The sequence below is a fragment of the Oncorhynchus clarkii genome, chromosome 16 (genome assembly GCF_045791955.1).
Source record: "Oncorhynchus clarkii lewisi isolate Uvic-CL-2024 chromosome 16, UVic_Ocla_1.0, whole genome shotgun sequence".
Classification (NCBI taxonomy): domain Eukaryota; kingdom Metazoa; phylum Chordata; class Actinopteri; order Salmoniformes; family Salmonidae; genus Oncorhynchus; species Oncorhynchus clarkii.
In genome coordinates this window covers 61402138-61428741 of record NC_092162.1, presented here as the reverse complement: position 1 = coordinate 61428741, position 26604 = coordinate 61402138, and the positions used below count along the sequence as shown (strand labels likewise).

The following is a 26604-nucleotide window of genomic DNA, read 5'->3' as shown; positions in this document are numbered from 1 at the left end:
GTCAGAACTGATTACTACAACTACTGATCATCCCAGTGTGGGACTAAATGGGATGTTCAGATCTTTGAATAATGTGATTAAGCACATTTTCTGGATGTGGAAGCTGCTCAAAATAACCTGAGAAGAGGTTTGACCTGACCGGTGGTGTGTGCCATTTCCTATAATCTGGTCAGGCTTAGAAGCACACAGCATGACCACACTCTCACCTATTTCAGTAGTCTAACGATCTTGTGCTTCGTTAGGGTGTCAAGCGAAACCCCCTGTTATCCTGTCAAGATACTCTTTAACCTTCTATGGAGAGACTGGGGATAATTGGCTCATGCTGCTGTACTGTACATGCTGCTGTATGGAGAAAACAAGATAACGACAGAGAAACATCCACTACCTTAAACTGTCAATAAATCATATGGACGTCTTGTACTAAAAGCCAGCTTACATCAGTATTAATAGCATGTCATCTGTCAGGTTGAGATGGAGCGAGAAGGGACGTGTTCATTATTGCTCCCATGTTGCAACACACCTCAGGCAAACTAGTAGCTAACTAAGACAACCTGGCCTGGGAATGGAGGGAAAGCAGACAAGACTCAACCTAACATGTGTAGTCATTAGGCAGCATCTAGATAATATGTTTAGTCATTAAGCAGCATTTAGATAACATGTGGTCATTAAGCAGCATCTAGATAATATGTTTAGTCATTAAGCAGCATTTAGATAACATGTGGTCATTAAGCAGCATCTAGATAATATGTGCAGTCATTAAGCAGCATCTAGATAATATGTGCAGTCATTAAGCAGCATCTAGATAACATGTGTAGTCATTAAGCAGCATCTAGATAACATGTGTAGTCATTAAGCAGCATCTAGATAACATGTGTAGTCATTAAGCAGCATCTAGATAACATGTGTAGTCATTAAGCAGCATCTAGATAACATGTGTAGTCATTAAGCAGCATCTAGATAATATGTGTAGTCATTAAGCAGAATCTAGATAACATGTGTAGTCATTAAGCAGCATCTAGATGTGTAGTCATTAAGCAGCATCTAGATAACATGTGTAGTCATTAAGCAGCATCTAGATAATGTGTAGTCATTAAGCAGCATCTAGATAATATGTGTAGTCATTAAGCAGCATCTAGATAATATGTGTAGTCATTAAGCAGCATCTAGATAATATGTGTAGTCATTAAGCAGCATCTAGATAATATGTGTAGTCATTAAGCAGCATCTAGATAATATGTGTAGTCATTAAGCAGCATCTAGATAACATGTGTAGTCATTAAGCAGCATCTAGATAATGTGTAGTCATTAAGCAGCATGTAGATAACATGTGTAGTCATTAAGCAGCATCTAGATAACATGTGTAGTCATTAAGCAGCATCTAGATAATATGTGTAGTCATTAAGCAGCATGTAGATAACATGTGTAGTCATTAAGCAGCATGTAGATAACATGTGGTCATTAAGCAGCATGTAGATAACATGTGGTCATTAAGCAGCATCTAGATAACATGTGGTCATTAAGCAGCATCTAGATAACATGCATAGACCCAGCATCTACAGGCATAACCGGTCTGGGGCAATTTTAGAAAATCTAGAATTGCAACATACAGAATAGGTAGGGTTTTTTATATTTCTTCGCAGGAAACTGACAAAAACATATCTGAACATAAAACAACTTCTGCCTTCCATGAATATTATCAAAGAAACTGGATTTATGCCAATCCCAGAGTAATGCCTGGGGTCGTCCTCTTAAAAGCAATCATATCATTGGTCGGATTATGTGACTTGGGTCATAGGATAGGAAACTTTAGCAGTTTAAGATTGCTCAGAGAGAGAGAGCGAGCGTGTGTGTGTGTGTGTACGATCAAAGTCAAATGTATCATGTTAACTTTCAGAAAGTGATGTATCTTTGAACATTAAACATCTTTGAACAAACCTGCATTATACATTACTACCAGACTCCAAATCGACCCCTCACCCCTATTGCTAGGCACTTCACGTTGATCTGAGAGGGTTGGATAGGCGTGAGGAATAACTAAAGCCAAGAATGAATCACATGACAAGCCATGTTTGTATTATGTATAACTCCAAGCCAATTTCTTTCAAATTAAAAATACCACATTATCACCATCGTGTTATTCAGCAATGCCCAGTGTAACAAGAGTTTACAGAAAAGCCTTCATCCCAGCAACAAATAAAATTAAATATAAACTCAACAAGACCTCAACCCCCCCGCCACTCAGACATTCATTGGTGCCTTGCCTCCATCATAAAGTGATTCACATGAAGAAGAAAAATACTCTGATATCACCTTATTAAAGATCCTGCTTATAAACTGTTTTCAACTACTATCACAATTATAATTCAATAATCATAACTACATATTGTTATAATATTACCTGCTATAATACAAAAAAATAATAATCTTGCAATAATGCTTATAAGTAGTTTATAAAGCAAACATTCAAATTGTGTTACCAGAACATCAGTTATCAGCATATGTAAAAGCACATTGAAAGGTGAACTAAACAGTAACTCCAATATTGCTTTGCTAGAGGCTACTCTCTTCACAGGAGTTCCTTTCAACCTGCTTTTCTATCCCTAGTCCTCAAAACCTCTCAAATAAAATGCAGTTACATGGAATCTGTTTTCTTGGAAAAAAGTAAATGTAACTACATAGACACACAAGGGCCAGAATTTGTCCACTATCCTTTAGCCACGACTCAATCAATGTTCCATGTACCTTATCTGTAGTTACTGTGTAGAGCTGAGGAGGAACATGTTGGCATATGGAAAAGCCTCATTGTCAAAACAATTTCAGTATCATTACATGGTTTAATGGCAAATTCATGTGTGATCGCCAGTTCCCAGTTTCACCCGGTTTGTCAGACATCACAGACAGTGCATTTTGGATTGGCTCAAATCAAATAGTGTGCTCCAGTGTAGAGGAGTGGTAGTGGTGTGAAGAGGGAGGGGGGTCTGCAGAGTGGTGTCGTACACAGAGAATGAAACTAGTCATTAGTGGTCAAGAACACACAGGTGACACATGCAAGGAAGAAACAGAAACAAGTGATTTTCCTCCACAAGCGTTCCTCTCTGCAGTCTCCTGTCCTTTCATACGCTCTGAATCCAGGACACACGCTCTGTTCATCTTCCTGCCCATTCACCAACACTCAGGAGCGTGTGTGTTGGGTTCAGAGTAGCTCATTCTCGTCTTCAACGTCCTCAGAACCAGATGGGCCCTGTCGGACCTCCTCGTACCACTTATTGGTCAGAGTTTTCATCTGGATCCGACCATGCAGGAGGTCCTGGAACACACACAGGGAAAACAAACTCACAGCAGCAGAATACATCTGAGAAAGTCAAGGGAGATATAGGCATCTTTCAAACTAATATGACTGGGTGCTTATGAATCCAATATGAACGTGTGCATGCACGTGTATACACCAATACAACATGGTGTCAGGGAGAGTGGCACAGCTAAAACCAAGGTGGGATTACATGTCTCACACACTTGCTGTTGAAATGGCCGTTACCTCCTGTGTGAGTCGTCGTGTGAAGAATGGGTTGAGGTATTTAGCGTCCAGCCACATGAAGCCCTTCAGGTCCCGTCTCTGGAAGATCTGAGCCTCATACTCCTCCTCTGTCAACTCAGACAGGTGCTCCAACTCTAAGGCATTACCCTGGGGACAGGGGGAGGGAAGAGAAGGGAGGGAGGGGGGGACAAGAAAGAGGGGGAAAGCAGATGGATGAATGAACTAGTGAGAAAGTGATTGAGGGAGGAAGAAAGGCTGACGAAATCGTCCTCTGGTCTGTGACTGATGCTTGCGTGAGTAAGGACTTTGAAGTGTTCCTCTCACTGAGACAACAGGAAGGGACTGAGGCCATATTAAGAGGCAGCACCACAACACAGACAACAGGAAGGGACTGACGCCATATTAAGAGGCAGCACCACAACACATACAACAGGAAGGGACTGACGCCATATTAAGAGGCAGCACCACAACACAGACAACAGGAAGGGACTGACGCCATATTAAGAGGCAGCACCACAACACAGACAACAGGAAGGGACTGAGGCCATATTAAGAGGCAGCACCACAACACAGACAACAGGAAGGGACTGACGCCATATTAAGAGGCAGCACCACAACACAGACAACAGGAAGGGACTGACGCCATATTAAGAGGCAGCACCACAACACAGACAACAGGAAGGGACTGACGCCATATTAAGAGGCAGCACCACAACACAGACAACAGGAAGGGACTGACGCCATATTAAGAGGCAGCACCACAACACAGACAACAGGAAGGGACTGACGCCATATTAAGAGGCAGCACCACAACACAGACAACAGGAAGGGACTGACGCCATATTAAGAGGCAGCACCACAACACAGACAACAGGAAGGGACTGACGCCATATTAAGAGGCAGCACCACAACACAGACAACAGGATGGGACTGACGCCATATTAAGAGGCAGCACCACAACACAGACATCAGGAAGGGACTGACGCCATATTAAGAGGCAGCACCACAACACAGACAACAGGAAGGGACTGACGCCATATTAAGAATCAGCACCACAACACAGACAACAGGAAGGGACTGAGGCCATATTAAGAATCAGCACCACAACACAGACAACAGGAAGGGACTGATGCCATATTAAGAGGCAGCACCACAACACAGACAACAGGAAGGGACTGACGCCATATTAAGAGGCAGCACCACAACACAGACAACAGGAAGGGACTGACGCCATATTAAGAGGCAGCACCACAACACAGACAACAGGAAGGGACTGACGCCATATTAAGAGGCAGCACAACAACACAGGCAACAGGAAGGGACTGAGGCCATATTAAGAGGCAGCACCACAACACAGACAACAGGAAGGGACTGACACCATATTAAGAGGCAGCACCACAACACAGACAACAGGAATGGACTGACGCCATATTAAGAGGCAGCACCACAACACAGACAACAGGAAGGGACTGACGCCATATTAAGAGGCAGCACCACAACACAGACAACAGGAAGGGACTGAGGCCATATTAAGAGGCAGCACCACAACACAGACAACAGGAAGGGACTGACGCCATATTAAGAGGCAGCACCACAACACAGACAACAGGAAGGGACTGACGCCATATTAAGAGGCAGCACCACAACACAGACAACAGGAAGGGACTGACGCCATATTAAGAGGCAGCACCACAACACAGACAACAGGAAGGGACTGACGCCATATTAAGAGGCAGCACCACAACACAGACAACAGGAAGGGACTGACGCCATATTAAGAATCAGCACCACAACACAGACAACAGGAAGGGACTGACGCCATATTAAGAGGCAGCACCACAACACAGACAACAGGAAGGGACTGACGCCATATTAAGAGGCAGCACCACAACACAGACAACAGGAAGGGACTGACGCCATATTAAGAGGCAGCACCACAACACAGACAACAGGAAGGGACTGACGCCATATTAAGAGGCAGCACCACAACACAGACAACAGGATGGGACTGACGCCATATTAAGAGGCAGCACCACAACACAGACATCAGGAAGGGACTGACGCCATATTAAGAGGCAGCACCACAACACAGACAACAGGAAGGGACTGACGCCATATTAAGAATCAGCACCACAACACAGACAACAGGAAGGGACTGAGGCCATATTAAGAATCAGCACCACAACACAGACAACAGGAAGGGACTGATGCCATATTAAGAGGCAGCACCACAACACAGACAACAGGAAGGGACTGACGCCATATTAAGAGGCAGCACCACAACACAGACAACAGGAAGGGACTGACGCCATATTAAGAGGCAGCACCACAACACAGACAACAGGAAGGGACTGACGCCATATTAAGAGGCATCAGCACCACAACACAGACAACAGGAAGGGACTGAGGCCATATTAAGAATCAGCACCACAACACAGACAACAGGAAGGGACTGACGCCATATTAAGAGGCAGCACCACAACACAGACAACAGGAAGGGACTGACGCCATATGCCATAAAGAGGCAGCACCACAACACAGACAACAGGAAGGGACTGACGCCATATTAAGAGGCAGCACCACAACACAGACAACAGGAAGGGACTGACGCCATATTAAGAGGCAGCACCACAACACAGGCAACAGGAAGGGACTGAGGCCATATTAAGAGGCAGCACCACAACACAGACAACAGGAAGGGACTGACACCATATTAAGAGGCAGCACCACAACACAGACAACAGGAAGGGACTGAGGCCATATTAAGAGGCAGCACCACAACACAGACAACAGGAAGGGACTGAGGCCATAATAAGAGGCAGCACCACAACACAGACAACAGGAAGGGACTGACGCCATATTAAGAGGCAGCACCACAACACAGACAACAGGAAGGGACTGACGCCATATTAAGAGGCAGCACCACAACACAGACAACAGGAAGGGACTGACGCCATATTAAGAGGCAGCACCACAACACAGACAACAGGAAGGGACTGACGCCATATTAAGAGGCAGCACCACAACATAGACAACAGGAATGGACTGACGCCATATTAAGAGGCAGCACCACAACACAGACAACAGGAAGGGACTGACGCCATATTAAGAGGCAGCACCACAACACAGACAACAGGAAGGGACTGAGGCCATATTAAGAGGCAGCACCACAACACAGACAACAGGAAGGGACTGACGCCATATTAAGAGGCAGCACCACAACACAGACAACAGGAAGGGACTGACGCCATATTAAGAGGCAGCACCACAACACAGACAACAGGAAGGGACTGACGCCATATTAAGAGGCAGCACCACAACACAGACAACAGGAAGGGACTGACGCCATATTAAGAGGCAGCACCACAACACAGACAACAGGAATGGACTGACGCCATATTAAGAGGCAGCACCACAACACAGACAACAGGAAGGGACTGACGCCATATTAAGAGGCAGCACCACAACACAGACAACAGGAAGGGACTGAGGCCATATTAAGAATCAGCACCACAACACAGACAACAGGAAGGGACTGATGCCATCTTAAGAGGCAGCACCACAACACAGGCAACAGGAAGGGACTGAGGCCATATTAAGAGGCAGCACCACAACACAGACAACAGGAAGGGACTGACGCCATATTAAGAGGCAGCACCACAACACAGACAACAGGAAGGGACTGACGCCATATTAAGAGGCAGCACCACAACACAGACAACAGGAAGGGACTGACGCCATATTAAGAGGCAGCACCACAACACAGACAACAGGAAGGGACTGACGCCATATTAAGAGGCAGCACCACAACACAGACAACAGGAAGGGACTGACGCCATATTAAGAGGCAGCACCACAACACAGACATCAGGAAGGGACTGACGCCATATTAAGAGGCAGCACCACAACACAGACAACAGGAAGGGACTGACGCCATATTAAGAATCAGCACCACAACACAGACAACAGGAAGGGACTGAGGCCATATTAAGAATCAGCACCACAACACAGACAACAGGAAGGGACTGATGCCATATTAAGAGGCAGCACCACAACACAGACAACAGGAAGGGACTGACGCCATATTAAGAGGCAGCACAACAACACAGGCAACAGGAAGGGACTGAGGCCATATTAAGAGGCAGCACCACAACACAGACAACAGGAAGGGACTGACACCATATTAAGAGGCAGCACCACAACACAGACAACAGGAATGGACTGACGCCATATTAAGAGGCAGCACCACAACACAGACAACAGGAAGGGACTGACGCCATATTAAGAGGCAGCACAACAACACAGGCAACAGGAAGGGACTGAGGCCATATTAAGAGGCAGCACCACAACACAGACAACAGGAAGGGACTGACACCATATTAAGAGGCAGCACCACAACACAGACAACAGGAATGGACTGACGCCATATTAAGAGGCAGCACCACAACACAGACAACAGGAAGGGACTGACGCCATATTAAGAGGCAGCACCACAACACAGACAACAGGAAGGGACTGAGGCCATATTAAGAGGCAGCACCACAACACAGACAACAGGAAGGGACTGACGCCATATTAAGAGGCAGCACCACAACACAGACAACAGGAAGGGACTGACGCCATATTAAGAGGCAGCACCACAACACAGACAACAGGAAGGGACTGACGCCATATTAAGAGGCAGCACCACAACACAGGCAACAGGAAGGGACTGAGGCCATATTAAGAGGCAGCACCACAACACAGACAACAGGAAGGGACTGACACCATATTAAGAGGCAGCACCACAACACTGACAACAGGAAGGGACTGAGGCCATATTAAGAGGCAGCACCACAACACAGACAACAGGAAGGGACTGAGGCCATAATAAGAGGCAGCACCACAACACAGACAACAGGAAGGGACTGACGCCATATTAAGAGGCAGCACCACAACACAGACAACAGGAAGGGACTGAGGCCATATTAAGAATCAGCACCACAACACAGACAACAGGAAGGGACTGATGCCATATTAAGAGGCAGCACCACAACACAGACAACAGGAAGGGACTGAGGCCATATTAAGAATCAGCACCACAACACAGACAACAGGAAGGGACTGAGGCCATATTAAGAGGCAGCACCACAACACAGACAACAGGAAGGGACTGACGCCATATTAAGAGGCAGCACCACAACACAGACAACAGGAAGGGACTGACGCCATATTAAGAGGCAGCACCACAACACAGACAACAGGAAGGGACTGACGCCATATTAAGAGGCAGCACCACAACACAGACAACAGGAAGGGACTGACACCATATTAAGAGGCAGCACCACAACACAGACAACAGGAATGGACTGACGCCATATTAAGAGGCAGCACCACAACACAGACAACAGGAAGGGACTGACGCCATATTAAGAGGCAGCACCACAACACAGACAACAGGAAGGGACTGAGGCCATATTAAGAGGCAGCACCACAACACAGACAACAGGAAGGGACTGACGCCATATTAAGAGGCAGCACCACAACACAGACAACAGGAAGGGACTGACGCCATATTAAGAGGCAGCACCACAACACAGACAACAGGAAGGGACTGACGCCATATTAAGAGGCAGCACCACAACACAGACAACAGGAAGGGACTGACGCCATATTAAGAGGCAGCACCACAACACAGACAACAGGAAGGGACTGAGGCCATATTAAGAATCAGCACCACAACACAGACAACAGGAATGGACTGACGCCATATTAAGAGGCAGCACCACAACACAGACAACAGGAAGGGACTGACGCCATATTAAGAGGCAGCACCACAACACAGACAACAGGAAGGGACTGACGCCATATTAAGAGGCAGCACCACAACACAGACAACAGGAAGGGACTGACACCATATTAAGAGGCAGCACCACAACACAGACAACAGGAATGGACTGACGCCATATTAAGAGGCAGCACCACAACACAGACAACAGGAAGGGACTGAGGCCATATTAAGAGGCAGCACCACAACACAGACAACAGGAAGGGACTGACGCCATATTAAGAGGCAGCACCACAACACAGACAACAGGAAGGGACTGAGGCCATATTAAGAGGCAGCACCACAACACAGACAACAGGAAGGGACTGACACCATATTAAGAGGCAGCACCACAACACAGACAACAGGAATGGACTGACGCCATATTAAGAGGCAGCACCACAACACAGACAACAGGAAGGGACTGAGGCCATATTAAGAGGCAGCACCACAACAGGAAGGGGCTGACGCCATATTAAGAGGCAGCACCACAACACAGACAACAGGAAGGGACTGAGGCCATATTAAGAGGCAGCACCACAACACAGACAACAGGAAGGGACTGAGGCCATATTAAGAGGCAGCACCACAACACAGACAACAGGAATGGACTGACGCCATATTAAGAAGCAGCACCACAACACAGACAACAGGAAGTGACTGACGCCATATGAGAGGAGAGGCAACACCAGAACACTGAAATGACAGGACTCTACACACTCACGCTCCAACACATCATGCTGAAACAGGAAATGGCCTTCCCCAAACTGTTGCCACAAAGTTGGAAACACAGAATCGTCTGTAATGTCATTGTATGCCGTAGTGTTACGATTTCCTTTCACTGGAACTAAGAGGCCTAGCCCAAACCATGAAAAATAGCACCAGAACATTATTCCTCCTCCACCAAACTTTACAGTTGGCACTATGCAGTCGAGCAGGTAGCGTTCTCCTGGCATTCGCCAAACCTAGACTCCTCTATCGGACTGCCAGATGGTGAAGTGTGAGTCATCACTCCAGAGAAAGCGTTTCCACTCCTACAGAGTCTAATGGCAGCGAGCTTTACACCAATCCAGATGAAGCTTTGCATTGCGCACGGTGATCTTAGGCTTGTGTGTGGCTGCTCAGACATGGAAATCCATTTCATGATGCTCCCGACGAACAGTTCTTGTGCTGACGTTGCTTCCAGAGGCAGTTTGGAACTCGGTAGTGAGTGTTGCAACCAAGGACAGAATTTTTACACGCTATGCGCTTCAACAGTCTGCAGTCCCGTTCTGTCAGCTTGTGTGGCCTACCAGTTCGTTGCTGAGCCGTTGTTGCTCCTAGATGTTTCCACTTCACAATAACAGCACTTACAGTTGACCGGGGCAGCTCAAGCAGGGCAGACATTTTTCAAACTGACTTGTTGGAAAGGTGGCATCCACTGACAGTGTCACGTTGAAAATCACTGAGCTCTTCAGTAAGGCCATTCAACTGCCAATGTTTGTCTTTGGAGGTTGTACGGCTGAGTGCTCGGTTTTATACACGGGTGTGGCTGAAATAGCCGAAGCCACTAATTTGAAGGTGTGTCCACATACACTATATGTACAACAGTATCTACCTCTACAACTCCAGTATCCCTGCACATTGTAAATATGATACTGGAACTGACCCTGTAGATAGCTTCTTACTTTCTCCTGTTCTTATTTGTGTTTTTGTTTTACCTTATGTTATTCTTAGTATTACATTGGTACTGATTACTGTATTGTTGGGTTTAGAATTAGAAAGAAAGTAATACAGAGGCAACACCACAAGGAACCTCTTTACCAGAAAGAGATTGCTGGTGTGTTCATTAACATCTGTCTGCTTGTGTATGTCTACATGAACTAGGTAAGTAAATCACTGCCAGGATCTTTTTTTTTTTACCATTTTCTCAGTCTTGCTGAGGTTGATGTCCTTCTTGCTCTTGCGTCGGGATTGGCTCTCCTCGTTGTCCATGATGCGAATGAGAGGCATGGTCCCACTGCCGAGGAGGAGGATGGTGAAGAGGACAATGATGATGGTGGTGGTGCCAATCAACTGGCGCTTCTCTATTGGCTCTAGACCAAGATGAAGGCTCAGGGCATAGGGGATGGCACCTCTCAGACCTAACAGAGGAAAGGAGTGAGGGATGGAGCGAGACAAGGGGAGGGAGGGACAGTAGAGCCAAACCGAGGGAGGTGTATTAGAGTAGTGAAGAAATGCTCTACTTACCACTAAACCACATGATGAACATCATCTTGGGCGTGATCTTGTGATCTCTGAAGAAGTTGAGCAGGTAGGAGAGAGGGAAAATGTTCACGGCCCGACCTACTAATACCAACACCTGGAAAGAGGTAGAATACAAAGCTCAGCACAAACAGTAACCTTTGCCCCTCACCCTACCGTCTACCCCACATCCTGGTTAAACCCCTAACCTCTACCCCTAGTTTCATGTCCTCATCCTGGATCAACCCTAGTTTCATGTCCTCATCCTGGATCAACCCTAGTTTCATGTCCTCATCCTGGATCAACCCTAGCTTTATGTCCACATCCTGGATCAACCCTAGCTTCATGTCCACATCCTGGATCAACCCTAGCTTTATGTCCACATCCTGGATCAACCCTAGCTTCATGTCCACATCCTGGTTAAAACCCTAACCTCTACCCCTAGCTTCATGTCCTCATCCTGGATCAACCCTAGCTTCATGTCCACATCCTGGATCAACCCTAGCTTCATGTCCACATCCTGGTTAAAACCCTAACCTCTACCCCTAGCTTCATGTCCACATCCTGGTTCAACCCTAGCTTCATGTCCACATCCTGGTTAAACCCCTAACCTCTACCCCTAGCTTCATGTCCTCATCCTGGTTAAAACCCTAACCTCTACCCCTAGCTTCATGTCCTCATCCTGGATCAACCCTAGCTTCATGTCCACATCCTGGTTCAACCCTAACTTCATGTCCACATCCTGGTTAAACCCCTAACCTCTACCCCTAGCTTCATGTCCTCATCCTGGATCAACCCTAGCTTCATGTCCACATCCTGGTTAAACCCCTAACCTCTACCCCTAGCTTCATGTCCTCATCCTCGTTAAACCCCATAACATCGACCCCCAGCTTCATGTCCACATCCTGGTTCAACCCTAGCTTCATGTCCACATCCTGGTTAAACCCCTAGCCTCATGTCCTCATCCTGGTTAAACCCCAACCCTACCCTTATGTCCACATCTCGGCTCAACCCGTTGTAGTATAGAATGCTAACACTAGGTGGAAATGTTCCCTCATCACTGAGCGAATTTCAGGTCTGCTGAGTGCAAACTTGAAAGTTGTGAAAATTCTGTTGTGCGTTTACTGTGAACACTGAGGCTGTACCCGCTTTAAATTTATTTTAACAGTGGCCAAGTAGGCTTCTGTAGCCATTTGATCATAATGTAGGTCTACCAGACTGGCCTACCATCAAAAACAACAGAAAATGCATCCCATAACATTTTAACATGGAAATAGCTCTTCAGCCTACAGTAGCAGCCAATTTGTGCAGTTCAATGTAGGCCTACACTCCATGAGACTTAAATGCAGGGCTTGACATTAACCCGTTAACCTTCAGACAAGCAGGTGACTGAAAATGTTGTGTTTGATGCAAGAAACCACTTTACAAAATAAAATACATCATTATACCATACCAATATTACAGAGAATCATTATGCTACCCTCTGACCATTGGCTACTTAGCTTATTCAACCCTCTCAAAATATAACACTGCCCCTTTAAGACAAAAAAAAAGCTTTTTTTTTACCTAAGTCACTTTTCAAAGAGGTCTAGAAATGCACACGTTTTGTGCTCTTGTAGGAAGCAATAACTCCCCCATTGCTGACAACAAATTACCCATAACTGGGTTAATAACCCACTAACGAGCAAAGGATATGAACAAATGTACATATGTTCACATGTCCCAACATGAGGCTCTCGCTTGGATGTCAAAACAAGCGCATCTACACACGACCGCTCATGCTGTAAAAAACAGTCTAGTTCAAAGTGAATGGCACAGAAACATATATGGCAACGGTGAATTTGCATATAGGCCTACTGCAGGTTCTGATTGGTTATGGCGCACCGGGCCTGAGGTGTGCCTGTCAATGCAATAAAATCCTACTCTGATGAGTTCTGTCAACAACAATATCTCTTGCATAGTTATTTTTGCACACTAGGTATTGCATAGTCAGTTTCGGTATGTTGCATTGAAAGTGGCTAATATTGTGTTGATTCGATCACAATTCCCACAGTAAAGGGAAACGTTGATAGTGTTAACGGGGAAAAGTTACATTTTGTGTTTCTCTGTGTGGGAACATTGCTAGCTATACCTGGTCACTACAGATTGGTAGTAATGCTAGGCTATATCTGGTCACTACAGGCTGGTAGTAATGCTAGGCTATACCTGGTCACTACAGGCTGGTAGTAATGCTAGGCTATACCTGGTCACTACAGGTTGGTAGTAATGCTAGGCTATACCTGGTCACTACAGGTTGGTAGTAATGCTAGGCTATACCTGGTCACTACAGGTTGGTAGTAATGCTAGGCTATACCTGGTCACTACAGGTTGGTAGTAATGCTAGGCTATACCTGGTCACTACAGGTTGGTAGTAATGCTAGGCTATACCTGGTCACTACAGGTTGGTAGTAATGCTAGGCTATACCTGGTCACTACAGGTTGGTAGTAATGCTAGGCTATACCTGGTCACTACAGGTTGGTAGTAATGCTAGGCTATGCCTGGTCACTACAGGTTGGTAGTAATGCTAGGCTATGCCTGGTCACTACAGGCTGGGAGTACTTACGATACACCAGATGACGAAGGAAAGCTCAAACTTGTGAGGGAAGCTGAAGATGGAGAGACCCAGGAAAGCAAACACACAAGTCTCTGTGGAGAAGAAAACAAACTTGTGACACTGTCTTGTGTGTGTATTTCGTATTTGTAATATTTTATGTACACGCTGCTATTTCCCTGTTTTGCCTTCATGCCAGGCTGCCCTCGAAAAATATTTGTTTAACCTCAATGGGTCTTACCTGGTTAAAAATAAATAACACTAGTCATTGTTTTTTACAACAGGATATGGGGGAAAGGACTTGTGAGGCAGAAAGACAAGTGCTAACCACACATGAAGGCCACCGAGCGGAGGGTCTGCTGCATTAGGATCTGAGTGACAGGAGACAGGTTGTGATGGGTGTAGTGTGACATCACGATCCCCGAAAACAGGATAGACATGATACCTACACAGAGAGATAGAGGGGTGAACGAGAAGGTAGCAAATGCATAGAAAGATTCATGACATTCCATTGTGTGCTTGATATTACACTGACATGAGTGGACTCACCAGAGAGTTTAATGCCCTCTGCCAGGCCGTAGGGCAGGTAGGCAAAGATGATCATCATGCCAAACTCTAAAGACGGAGTCTTCCTCAGGTCAAAGTGTTTCAGGAACTGGCACAGGGGTCAAGGGTAAAACAGTAACAGGCTCGTGTTTACAAGGTGTATGAATATGTTAAATGGGAATATTATCAACATACTACACAAAACACTCAATCACACACAGAGAAGATACAATGGCAGATATGAGTCCGGTGAGGGTTCCGAGGGCAGCGGAACCGAAGAACATCTTGAGGAAGTATCCCAACGCCTGGAGGAATGTCTCCCAGCCCGTTACCATGGAGTTATCATCCCGGGCAAAGCCCTCGGCCGTACTGAACGACACAATGACATAAAGAGGGAAAAGAATACATCAAGGTGATGTTAGGTATAGAGCGTTTCATTTGGTTTAGTTAGTCAATAATTACGTGGGAAATATAATACATTATAATAGATTACCTTGGGGAGGGAATACGTAACCCATTTGACCTAAAAGACTCAGGCTGCAAGTGTATATGATTTTTATTTTGCAGTTTTTTTTTCACTCCATATGCGATTCGCAATGCAGATAACACCGGCAGAATTGTTTTTATTTAATTACCATAGTGAATTGTTTTAATGTTTGCTTATGTGTCAATTAAATACCATAAGGGATGGGTTGCCAATTGGCGATTTGACACGAAAATAAAACATTTCATTCATTCATTCATGCACTAATATGATGTCACCCAAGAGGGCAGTCACGTTGCATCACCAAAACAAAATGTTTAACCTTCTCTCAATCTACTATCTGCAATGTGCACAAGTGTATGTGTGTCTTCCTGCCCGTCTGTGTGAGAACCTGTTCTCCAACACAGGGTTATCAGATTGCTCTGTACACATCGGAGACGTGACAAGTATTTTCCTGTGACCTAGCCAGTCAAAGATGACACAAGGAACACAGTATATCTGATGTATGAATACAAACAAGGTCATTCTCTGAGAACTCTAAAACTAACCTGTAGTACTGAGTGATTAGTGATTTTGGAGGTCGGTTCGGTTTTAGTTCGATCATAAAAAAATACATTGATTTTATTTTTTTTTTTTACATTAAATGCACTCCGCATTATATGGGTTGAACGTTGTAACACAGAATTTAAAAACTGAATACAAGGCCCATGATGGTAGTGACAGCCCATTACTGCTTATCACTTATTGACATTACCTTACCAAAATATTTCAGGTTTTTATTTCATTTGTTTTATTTGATGACTTCATTATTTAATTCCAAGTCATCTCATCTCTACAGAGCTGCTGCCTACGCTGTATGACAAAATCAAATTTTTGTAGTTCTTCAAAGGCATATTTTTATGACTGCTGGATACCAACTATCACTCACTCTTAGATCATGCATTTTCAGGTAGAGATACAGTAGCAACTGCTCTCTATCCCTCTTCTGTCTCATCACTCTCAGTGTCTGCAACACCCAAAGCTACAACCTAGTGTAGTAAGCATAAAAGAAACAAAGACCATACAAAGTTGGTCATTGTAGTCAATTACCACATTTTCTACACTAAACTACGTAGAATATTGGCCTGTTGGAAACTACAACTCCCTACTACATCGCACAGTTCAGGCTTGATCAGATTTAACTCTAAAGAAACAGTGCAAAGTGCACATTGAACTGCAAACGTCAAGCAGTAGGGCATTCAAGGAGTTCATCTGATGTTAATCCGTGATGTCATCGTCCTCCCAAGTCAAGGCGTGGTCGTGGTCTGCTGCGCTCTAGGAAGGTGTTCCCATAAGTGGGTAACACCCGCTATCAGTGGCCAACTGTGCATGGGTTCATTTAATATATACAGGCGAGGCAACACGCGAGAGCACCATGACAGAGAGAGATTGTCAGTAGAATAGCCTTACTGAAGAGCTCAGTGACTTTCAACATGGCACCGTCATAGGAAGCCAGCTTTCCAATAAGTCAGTTCGTCAAATTTCTGCCCTGCTAGAGCTGCCCTGGTCAACTGTAAGCAATGTTATTGTGAAGTGGAATATCTAGGAGCAACAGCTGCTCAGCCGCAAAGTCGTAGGCCACAAAAGCTAACAGAACGGGACCACTGAGGGCTGAAGCATAACTACCTTCGGAAGCAACGTCAGCACACAAACTGTTCTTCGGGTGTTAGGGAAGATTCAGAATTTGTTGGTAACATATGTAAGATGTTTTATATTCATCAAATATGTGTAAGTTAATTCTCATCAGAATGGTATTTTTCTGTAATTCTGTGGTGAGGTTGCGTCTGTTCTATGTCAAAACTAAGTTGCCTGGGCCGCTGAGAGGGGAGAGGTCAAAGTGTCATCATGTGTAAACATATCTTTCACTCTCTACCTTTCCCATAGTGGGGAAAGGAAGGGTGGCAGTGTCTGGAATCATTCTATGCTCCCTCTTATGTTGTTTCTATCTTAACCTATAGCCTCACCCTCCTCTCCGTGAGTTTGTCCAGGAGGTTGTATTTTGAGTGGGTTGTATCTAAATGACAATTTGATATATGCCTGTTGATTTGGAGGATTGGTTTATGGTTTGGGAAAGGAGACAAAGCTGAACGATGAGTTATGTCTATGCTGTCTGACTATGTGTGTCTTTGCTATTAAAGGAACTCAGTTGCATTGTAAGGGGGCTCTCAGAGGATTCACTGGGAGACACTGAATCAATCTGAGAGTCACAGGGTTGTGATAGAGCTTATATAATTAAAGATGGACTTTTATAACTAACTCTGACTTGTGTGTGTGGTTTGCTCCCATGATTTGGTAAATAGAGGAAATTTCCACAACATTTGGCGACGAGGAGGGGATGTGAATCTTCACTCGGTGACCGTTCCTACGATCTAGGTAAATAAATCGTGCACGAGGGATCCCCTAAACTTGGGATCTCAGGGAGAACCACACTTCGGGAAACGGAGCAGATGGACCAACCTTTGATCTAAGAGGAAGCGAGCCGAGTGGATACCACATCTCGAACTGAGTTTTTTTTAAGAAAAAGGTGAGCGAACCACACACAGATTTGAAGTTGAGTTTTTTTTATTATGCCTGTTACGTATACTCTGAGCGTGAATTCCTTTGTAAGGAAGGCACCTTGGCGGCGTAAGCAGGGCCGAGTCAGAGGAGAGTAATCTGGGGGTTTTGTGGACTCAAAAGATACTCTGCGCTGTCCGGTTGCCAGTGACCAAGAGCCCTCCTGACACTGAATTGATCACAGTGGGGATTTGGTGAGGTCTGTCGGGGTGAGGGGCCAGGGGGTCTGTGTGTTCTAGGTGAAACACAGCACTTGGTGAAGCCCTATTGGAAGAAGGACCTCATTCTGTGCGTCTGTGTGATTTGTCTAAGTGACCCTCAGATGTGGTGAATTCCAATTATTTTAAATGTGCTAGCCAGGTATGCCCTAGGGTTACTCTGTGTGAGTCGGACCGTTCTGTGTGAGCGGGGTAGGGTTACTCTGTGTGAGTCGGACCGTTCTGTGTGAGCGGGGTAGGGTTTACTCTGTGTGGGCAAACCTTTTGATGTTCTGTGTGGACGTCAGAAAAGTTCTATGTGAAAAATCTGAGCAATCCTGTGTGGATGATCCTGAAAGTTCTGTGTGAGTAACTAAGATTTCTTAAGTTTTATATGGATTCTGTGAATTATTTGAAATTATGATAAATGGTATGTGTGTATAAAGTAATGCTGAAAATGATTAGATACAATTTAAACCACCCATTCGTAGACGTACGTAGGTTTTGAGTTGATATCTTAAATGGATAATTTGATAAAGATTAAGTTTTTAAGCAATATTACAATAATCTACAAAATCTGGGAAATTGAGCTCTAGAAACTGATTAGAGTGTGTCCACTTTTGGTTATCTTACCCTACGATGTAACTAAAGAACGCATATTGGATTATCTCCGTCTGGGCGAAACATTTCAAATTAAACTGCCCTTAAGGTCTGAACATGTTATACTTTTTCTTCCCAGTATGAGAGAAGTTGCGGGATTTATTGAATAAACTGTTTTCCATAAAGTTAAAGAGAATTCGAGGGATGCTCGATGTAATTTATAATGTTGTACAAAGCCTAAGGTTTTCCATCAAGCTAATTATCATTGCGTGATTAAAGTGATGTAGTAAAGTAATTGAAATACGTTGCATAAGTAAACATAATCTACTTTTACTGTTTCCTAGTCATTAGTGTCGATTTTATTCTTTGATTGCTAATATATTCATTTGGAATTTGAGAATCATAGCTGGAATTTCAGAATCATAGCTGGAGTAACGTTTGTACTATTAAAATTGGGGTATCATTCTTCTGGGAATTACCGATAGTGACGTGTTTTGATTTTACTTTGTAGATGGGGTTTATATCCGGAGAGTTTTGTTTATTGGCAATAGCATTAGTGGTTCAGTGGTAGAATTCTCGCCTGCAACGCGGGATGCCCGAGTTCCATTCCCAGTCACGGCGCTGGCTCAATTTAGAGTTTCTGATTGTAAATAATCTAGTTGTATGTTTTGCCTGGAAAGTTATGGTCGCTGGTGTTTGTATAAGAGATACATTTAACGTTTTCAATAGATTGTTTAGGTTAAATTGATAGGATAATTCAATTTAAAATAATAACGAAGCGAATTCTGATGCAAGACGATGTCTGTTCACTAAATTATCTGCTGGAATAATGTATTGAGAATTGGGTCGTATTTAAATTACTGTATCAATAGAGAAGACAGTTACCTAAGTTAAAGACACTCTGAATGATAGCGGGGAGAGAATGGCGATAGGAAAGTGGTTACGGAAATGTTTTTCATTCTTATAGATTGACTGACGCATGTTATAATTTTTGCGCTGTGTGTGTTATTTTTAAAGAAATATGATACATTTCATAAGTGTGGAGAGCAAAGAGAAGAGGAAGTTATAAAGTTGGGGTTTTAATCTTACGATAGAGGTAAGGAAAAACGTTGAAATGAGAGGGGTTATATTTTTGCCCAACTGGGGGAAAAAGAAATAGGAAAGTTGAGTTGAAAGTATGTAAGAGAGTGAGTTGTTATGTTGGCTGCTCATTGTCAGGGAAAGTTGCTGGAGGCAGGTAGATTGTTGTAGAATAACGTAAATTTGCGTTATTAGTTTGAATATACAATAACCTTACTCTAATGGTTTTAACCGTTGTTCAGGTACATTTTTGTCTGTATTTCTAGCAGCTGATTCGCTAGGTGGGCATCATAGATTTGTGGCGTTTATATTTACTGTATTAGGCTATGAGAATTGGGAGACTGGATGTCTGAATCATAAAACATCGTAAGGATAGCTTCTGATTGTTATTGATTCTTGGTTTGATTGTTTAAGTAACACCAGTAAATTTGAGCAGGAAAGTTCATGTACTCTAAGGTTATGGTATGTTTCCATTATGTGGAACAATGTCAGGTCATTAAAGGTGATTGCTGGATTGAATGGTATGAGAACCTGTTGACAGAAGACTGAATGGGTATGAATGTTGAAAAGCAAGATTGGGCCAAAAACTAGTATGTTAAGTGGGGGAGTATCATAGATTTTAATTATAGTGTTGTTATAGTAGTTATATAGTGTAGTCAAAACAATTTCATATGTTTTGGTAAATTAGCTAGGTTGAATTTGGTATTTGAGTTCCTTTATTATTTGCTGTTTAAAAGAAAGGTTGGAATAAAGTATGATGCCTTGGCACTTAAAATCAGATACCACCAGGAGCTTTTTACATCAGTACTTGTTTTTTGAGGAACATGCAGACTGTGTTTTATTTTATTGAGATGTAAACATGAGTCTCTGAGCAATTTTGTCATCTGAATCATTATAGTAGTGAGTTTTTGTGTAGTTTGTTATTTGCATGAATTTATCACTGTATCATCTGCATACATTGGGAACTTCAGACCCTGTACAGACTAAAGAAAGATCATTAATGGATGTGCTGAACAGTATTGACCTTTGTGGATATCAGTGGGGGAAAAAAATAAGTTTATTTTTATTTTACGATGATGAGACAGCACCGACTTTTGAGGGATTTTAGATTTGTTTAAAAAAATCAGAATTGTTTTTTTACTAAATTTATATCAACAGATTGAAATTATTAGGTTGCTGATTAAAAGTTTTTTTAGGAGTTGATTTAACTTATCATGCATATACGTTGATTTGATTAGGTTTGGTTTATAGTTCACGTTTGAGTTTCTGAATCAATGTAGTGTAAATGAATACTAAGTGTTTTTGTGTTTTTCTTCGGGAAAATTGATATTTCACTGTCTCTCTGGAATGTGTCCAGGGAATGTACTCTTGGGGAGAGTGAGTGAAATTGGGGCCATAAACTACCACATTGAAGGGGCCACTCACCACATTGGGATTGTAATGAGTTTTTATTTTCTGACTTTTCATTACACACGCAAATTCTTTTGATAAAGGAATGTTCTGGGAACATGGAATTATGAAAATGTTTGGAACTAGTTGATTATTGTTTGCAAATTGTTTCATATAGTGCAAAACACTGCTTTGGACGGTTTTGTATGACCTATGACCTTCTGATGACTTTCCGTTGTGGCTTGATCACCCGCATTGGAAAGCCATTTGGAAAATAAATGTATGGTCATTTGTAATACTGCTTTCAAAATAATTTGTGTAATTGGTAAATATGTTTCTTAATCCATATTTGTAATTTGGACCAGTGTGAAGAGGGCATTGCTTTTAACTAAGGGTATGCTGCTTTAAGTCTATTTTCCTATGACCATAGGGGTTAAATAATTTTTCTTTGTGGAGTGTTTTTATTTTTATTTTTTCTTCAGTTTAGTGATTTTAATTTGATTAGGTTAGCTGACATTTTGTTTTACATTACTCTCATACGGAGAGATGTGTGTAAAACATGGGGGAGGATTCAGTTTTTTGAGGGTTTGAATTGAAGTTATGCAACTTAAGTGATATGTGAATGAGTGTATTGTATTGTTGAGTGTATTGTATTGTTGTGTTTGTTTTGTTCTATTCCCGAGGGGTATAGGTCTAATTTCTTGATCCTGGGCTCTACGATGGAGTTGACAGTGAGATGGGGAGTATAAACCAATTTGAAAGAATAGTTTCAATAGAATGTTTTGATATTCTCTGTGAAATATGTTTAGATATGTGTATTAAGAATAATTGGTAAAAGTAATTATTTATCATGTAGTTTAATGAACTGAACTGAACTAAAATGTTGTTCTGATCTGTTCTTTCGAGGTGATCATGAAGGGTGACATCAGACGGTATCTTAATGCATGGAAGAGATAATTTGGACCGAATGGTGTGTGTACCTCAAAACCCCCTCTAACTGGCTGAAGAAGAGAGACAAAGGCATTGAAGGAGGCTTTCCTAACCACTTCTACCGAGAGAAAAGAACCAAGCCAGAAATTGGTGTACAGTATCAGATCTAAGCTATCAACTGCTTTTCTTTCATGGTTCTCTCATACTGTGAGAATCCACTTGGAGTGATCATGGAGAAAGATCTGTTCTAACATTTTCTTATGATGCTGGTATGTTGGTTGACGAATGGACAAGACATGAGTGGTAAAGATGAGACATTGAAATTGGGACATTATCAAGGGCCGTCCACTTTGAACTGTAAAGCTATTTGAAGAAAAACGAAGATGCCAGAAGATGCCGTGCCTGAGAGGGGGGGGTTTAATCTAACTGTGCCATTAAAATTGTTTATACTTTTGTGGTATCAGATTGATTGAAGAGGTCTACACCATGTAAATTGTAGTAATTTAGATTAAGAATGCATTGAGATACTGATCTGTATTAAAATCATGATTAAAAAAGTTAATAGTAGAATTATGGGATAATTATACTGTATGTAAATCTGCTAATATTGATGTGTGTTAAATTGAGGTTTTTACTTTGAGTGATAAGACAAATTTGAATCACTGAGGAGTGATATTCTAAATATTGGTTTGCTAAATAGTTGGGTTGTTACTTATGATTTGTAATATGAATGATTTCAATGACCTATTCTCTATTCCTGAGTATATTGAGTACTTAGAGGGATGTCTGTCCTATATGTTGTGAGGAGGCCTGTGTTTAGACACTGGTTCTCATGTAATTTACAGAGCATAAATATGTTTTTATTTTCCTCAAATGGATTATTCTGTGTTATTAAACATGTGCAAGGTTGTCTTGTAGAATAAAGGTTGTAATCTTAGTTTCAGAAGGGAGAAAGTTTACATATAAGCTAAGGTATTTGACATTGAGGGGATTTGAATTTTAAAATATTGAGTATGTTACTATTCTGATTCTTCAAAAGGGACTGAGTCCCTTGAGAGGGGAATGTTAGGGAAGATTCAGAATTTGTTGGTAACATATGTAAGATGTTTTATATTCATCAAATATGTGTAAGTTAATTCTCATCAGAATGGTATTTTTCTGTAATTCTGTGGTGAGGTTGCGTCTGTTCTATGTCAAAACTAAGTTGCCTGGGCCGCTGAGAGGGGAGAGGTCAAAGTGTCATCATGTGTAAACATATCTTTCACTCTCTACCTTTCCCATAGTGGGGAAAGGAAGGGTGGCAGTGTCTGGAATCATTCTATGCTCCCTCTTATGTTGTTTCTATCTTAACCTATAGCCTCACCCTCCTCTCCGTGAGTTTGTCCAGGAGGTTGTATTTTGAGTGGGTTGTATCTAAATGACAATTTGATATATGCCTGTTGATTTGGAGGATTGGTTTATGGTTTGGGAAAGGAGACAAAGCTGAACGATGAGTTATGTCTATGCTGTCTGACTATGTGTGTCTTTGCTATTAAAGGAACTCAGTTGCATTGTAAGGGGGCTCTCAGAGGATTCACTGGGAGACACTGAATCAATCTGAGAGTCACAGGGTTGTGATAGAGCTTATATAATTAAAGATGGACTTTTATAACTAACTCTGACTTGTGTGTGTGGTTTGCTCCCATGATTTGGTAAATAGAGGAAATTTCCACAACACGGGACCTTCATGAAATGGGTTTCCATGGCCGAGCAGCCTCACACAAGCCTCAGATCACCATGCGCAATGAAAAGTGTTAGCTGGTGTAAAGCTCGCTGCCATGGGACTCTGTAGGAGTGGAAACGCTTTCTCTGGAGTGATGATTCACACCTCAATATCTGGCAGTCCGATAGAGGAATCTGGGTTTGGCGGATGCCAGGAGAAAGCTACCTGCCCCAATCCATAGTGCCAACTGTAAAGCTTGGTGGAGGAAAGGCTGTTTTTCATGGTTCGGGCTAGGCCCCTTAGTTCCAGTAAAGAGACAACTTAACGCTACAGCATTCCATGACATTCTAGATTATTCTGTGTTTCCAACTTAGTGGCAACAGTTTGGGGAGGGCCCTTTCCTGTTTCAGCATGACAATGCCCCAGTGCACAAAGCAAAGTCCATACAGAAATGGTTTGTTGAGATCGGTGTGGAAAAACCTGACTGGCCTGCACAGAGCCCTGACCTCAAACCCATCGCACACTTTTGGGACGAATTTGAACGCTGACTACGAGTCAGGCCTAATCACCCAATATCAGTGGCCAACCTCACTAATGCTTTAGTGGCTGAATAGAAGCAAGTCCCTGCAATAATGTTCCAACATCTAGTGTAAATCCTTCCCAGAACAGAAGAGGCTGTTATAGCCGCAAAAGGGGGGTACCAACTCCAAGGCATGGTAGCTCAACTGACATTTAGAATTACAACAAAGGGACAAAGGGCGAGTGCACGGACTAAGAATTACACACATTATACTGGTGTTCACCAGAAGATGTACATGTAGTGCCTTGATAAAATCTAGTGCCTTGATAAAACAGTATGAGGAGGAAGAGGAAAGAGGGGGTGAGGAGGAGGAGTACGTACTTGGTGAGTACGATAGAGACAGCATCGTTGAGGATGCTCTCTCCAAACACCAGCATGTTGAGGACAGGGTCCACGTTGAGGGCATTGAAGATGGCGATGGTTGCTACGGGGTCCACAGCAGAGATCAGAGAACCAAAAGCAAAGCTTTAGGAGGGAGAGGGACAAGAATTTGTTGGACAAAGCTTTGGACTTGCAATTATTTTACAGGCTGTTTAAATCATGGTTAAAAACAGTAGGAAAAGGGTAGATAACACGTCAGTGAAAACATATAGATAGAAAGGCAGAGAGTGACTCACGAAAACAGACTGACTACTGAAAATACACACACTCCACAGCATGTGACTACAGAGACATTGGGTGAACCTTCAAACACACCACTTCCTCATTCTAAAGCTGACGCCCTCCTTTGGAAATATGCTCAGCCCAGGCTTCTCAAAATGTCTGCTTCGCCGGTTTCACCAACTACTTCTCAGACAGAGTTCAGTGTGTCATATCGTGCCTGTTGTCTGGACCTCTGGCATTCTCTATGGGGGTGCCACAGGGCTCAATTCTCGGGCCGACTCTTTTCTCTGTGTGTGTATATATGTGTGTGTGTGTGTATGTGTGTGTGTGTATGTGTGTGTGTGTGTGTGTGTGTGTGTGTGTGTGTGTGTGTGTGTGTGTATGTATGTATGTATATATATATATATATATATATATATATATATACATACATACACACACATACATATATCTCAATGATGTCGCTCTTGCTGCTGGTGATTCTCTGATCCACCTCTACGCAGACAACAACATTCTCTATACATCTGGCCCTTCTTTGGACACTGTGCTAATAAACCTCCAAAACGAGCTTCAAATCAATTCAACACTCCTTCTGTGGCCTCTGACTGCTTTTAAATGCTAGGAAAACCAAGTGCATGCTCTTCAACCGATTGCTGCCCCCACCCTCCTGCCCGACTAACATCATTACTCTGGACGGTTCTGACCTAGAATATGTGGACAACGACAAATCCCTAGGTGTCTGGTTAGACTGCAAACTCTCCGTCCAGACTCACATTATACAAAATAGCCTCCAACACTCTACTCAGCAAACTGGATGTAGTCTATCACAGTGCCATCCGTTTTATCATCAAAGCCCCATATACAACCCAACACTGTGACCTGTATGTTCTCGTTGACTGGCCCTCACTACATATCCGTCACCAAACCCACTGGCTCCAGGTCATCTATAAGTCTTTGCTAGGTAAAGCCCGCCTTATCTCAGCTCACTGGTCACCATAGCAACACCCACCCGTAGCACACGCACCAGCAGGTATATTTCACTGATCTTCCCCAAAGTCAACACTTACTTTGGCCGCCTTTCCTCTGCTGCCAAAGACTGGAACGAATTGCAAAAATCTTTTGTCTCCCTCTCTAAATTTAAGCATAAGCTGTCAGAGCAGCTTACCGATCACTGTACCTGTACACAGCCAATCTGTAAATAGCACACCCAACTACCTCACCCCAATACTACTTACCCTCTTGCACCCCAGTATCTCTACTTGCACGTCATCATCTGCACATATATCACTCCAGTATTAATGCTAAGCTGTAATTATTTTAGCCTCTGCGGGCTATTTATTGCCTACCTCCCTAAATTTGCACACACTGTACATAGATTCTTCCTTTTTTTATTAAAATGTTGTGTTATTTGTTTGTTTATGAGTAACTCTGTGTTGCTTTTGTCACACCGCTATGCTTTATCTTGTCCAGGTCGCAGCTAGAAATGAGAACTTGTTCTCAGCTGGCCTACCTGGTTAAATTAAGGTGAAATAAATCAAATGTGAAGAGGAAAATATCTGCTCTTTCTATGAAAGGATACACTATTGTTACGTGATGACACTGTAGCTACTAGGCTTGAGTGTTATATGCATACCGGAGTTTGAGGGAGGGTGCGCCACTGTTAAACATCTATAATAAATTATCACAAATAAAATTATATCCAGCTCAGGGCTCCAGCTATGCCGCTGAACAGCCTCAATTCGT

At 43.2% G+C, this 26604-nt stretch overlaps 1 protein-coding gene across 1 annotated transcript in view; it reads right to left on the bottom strand.

Moving 5' to 3' along the window:
• Positions 1–2051: 2051 nt before the first annotated feature.
• The window catches only part of LOC139368869 (solute carrier family 9 member 8), a 40467-nt gene continuing 15914 nt past the window's right edge, over positions 2052–26604 (bottom strand). Inside the window, exons 8-16 of the mRNA XM_071108310.1 lie at positions 24580–24723; positions 14932–15070; positions 14705–14810; positions 14484–14600; positions 14168–14250; positions 11571–11682; positions 11244–11464; positions 3536–3682; positions 2052–3307 (exon numbers count right to left, since the gene is read on the bottom strand). Of these exons, the coding sequence (XP_070964411.1) occupies positions 3194–3307; positions 3536–3682; positions 11244–11464; positions 11571–11682; positions 14168–14250; positions 14484–14600; positions 14705–14810; positions 14932–15070; positions 24580–24723 (1183 nt within the window). The 3' untranslated portion in view covers positions 2052–3193. The remainder of the gene's footprint in view (positions 3308–3535; positions 3683–11243; positions 11465–11570; positions 11683–14167; positions 14251–14483; positions 14601–14704; positions 14811–14931; positions 15071–24579; positions 24724–26604) is intronic.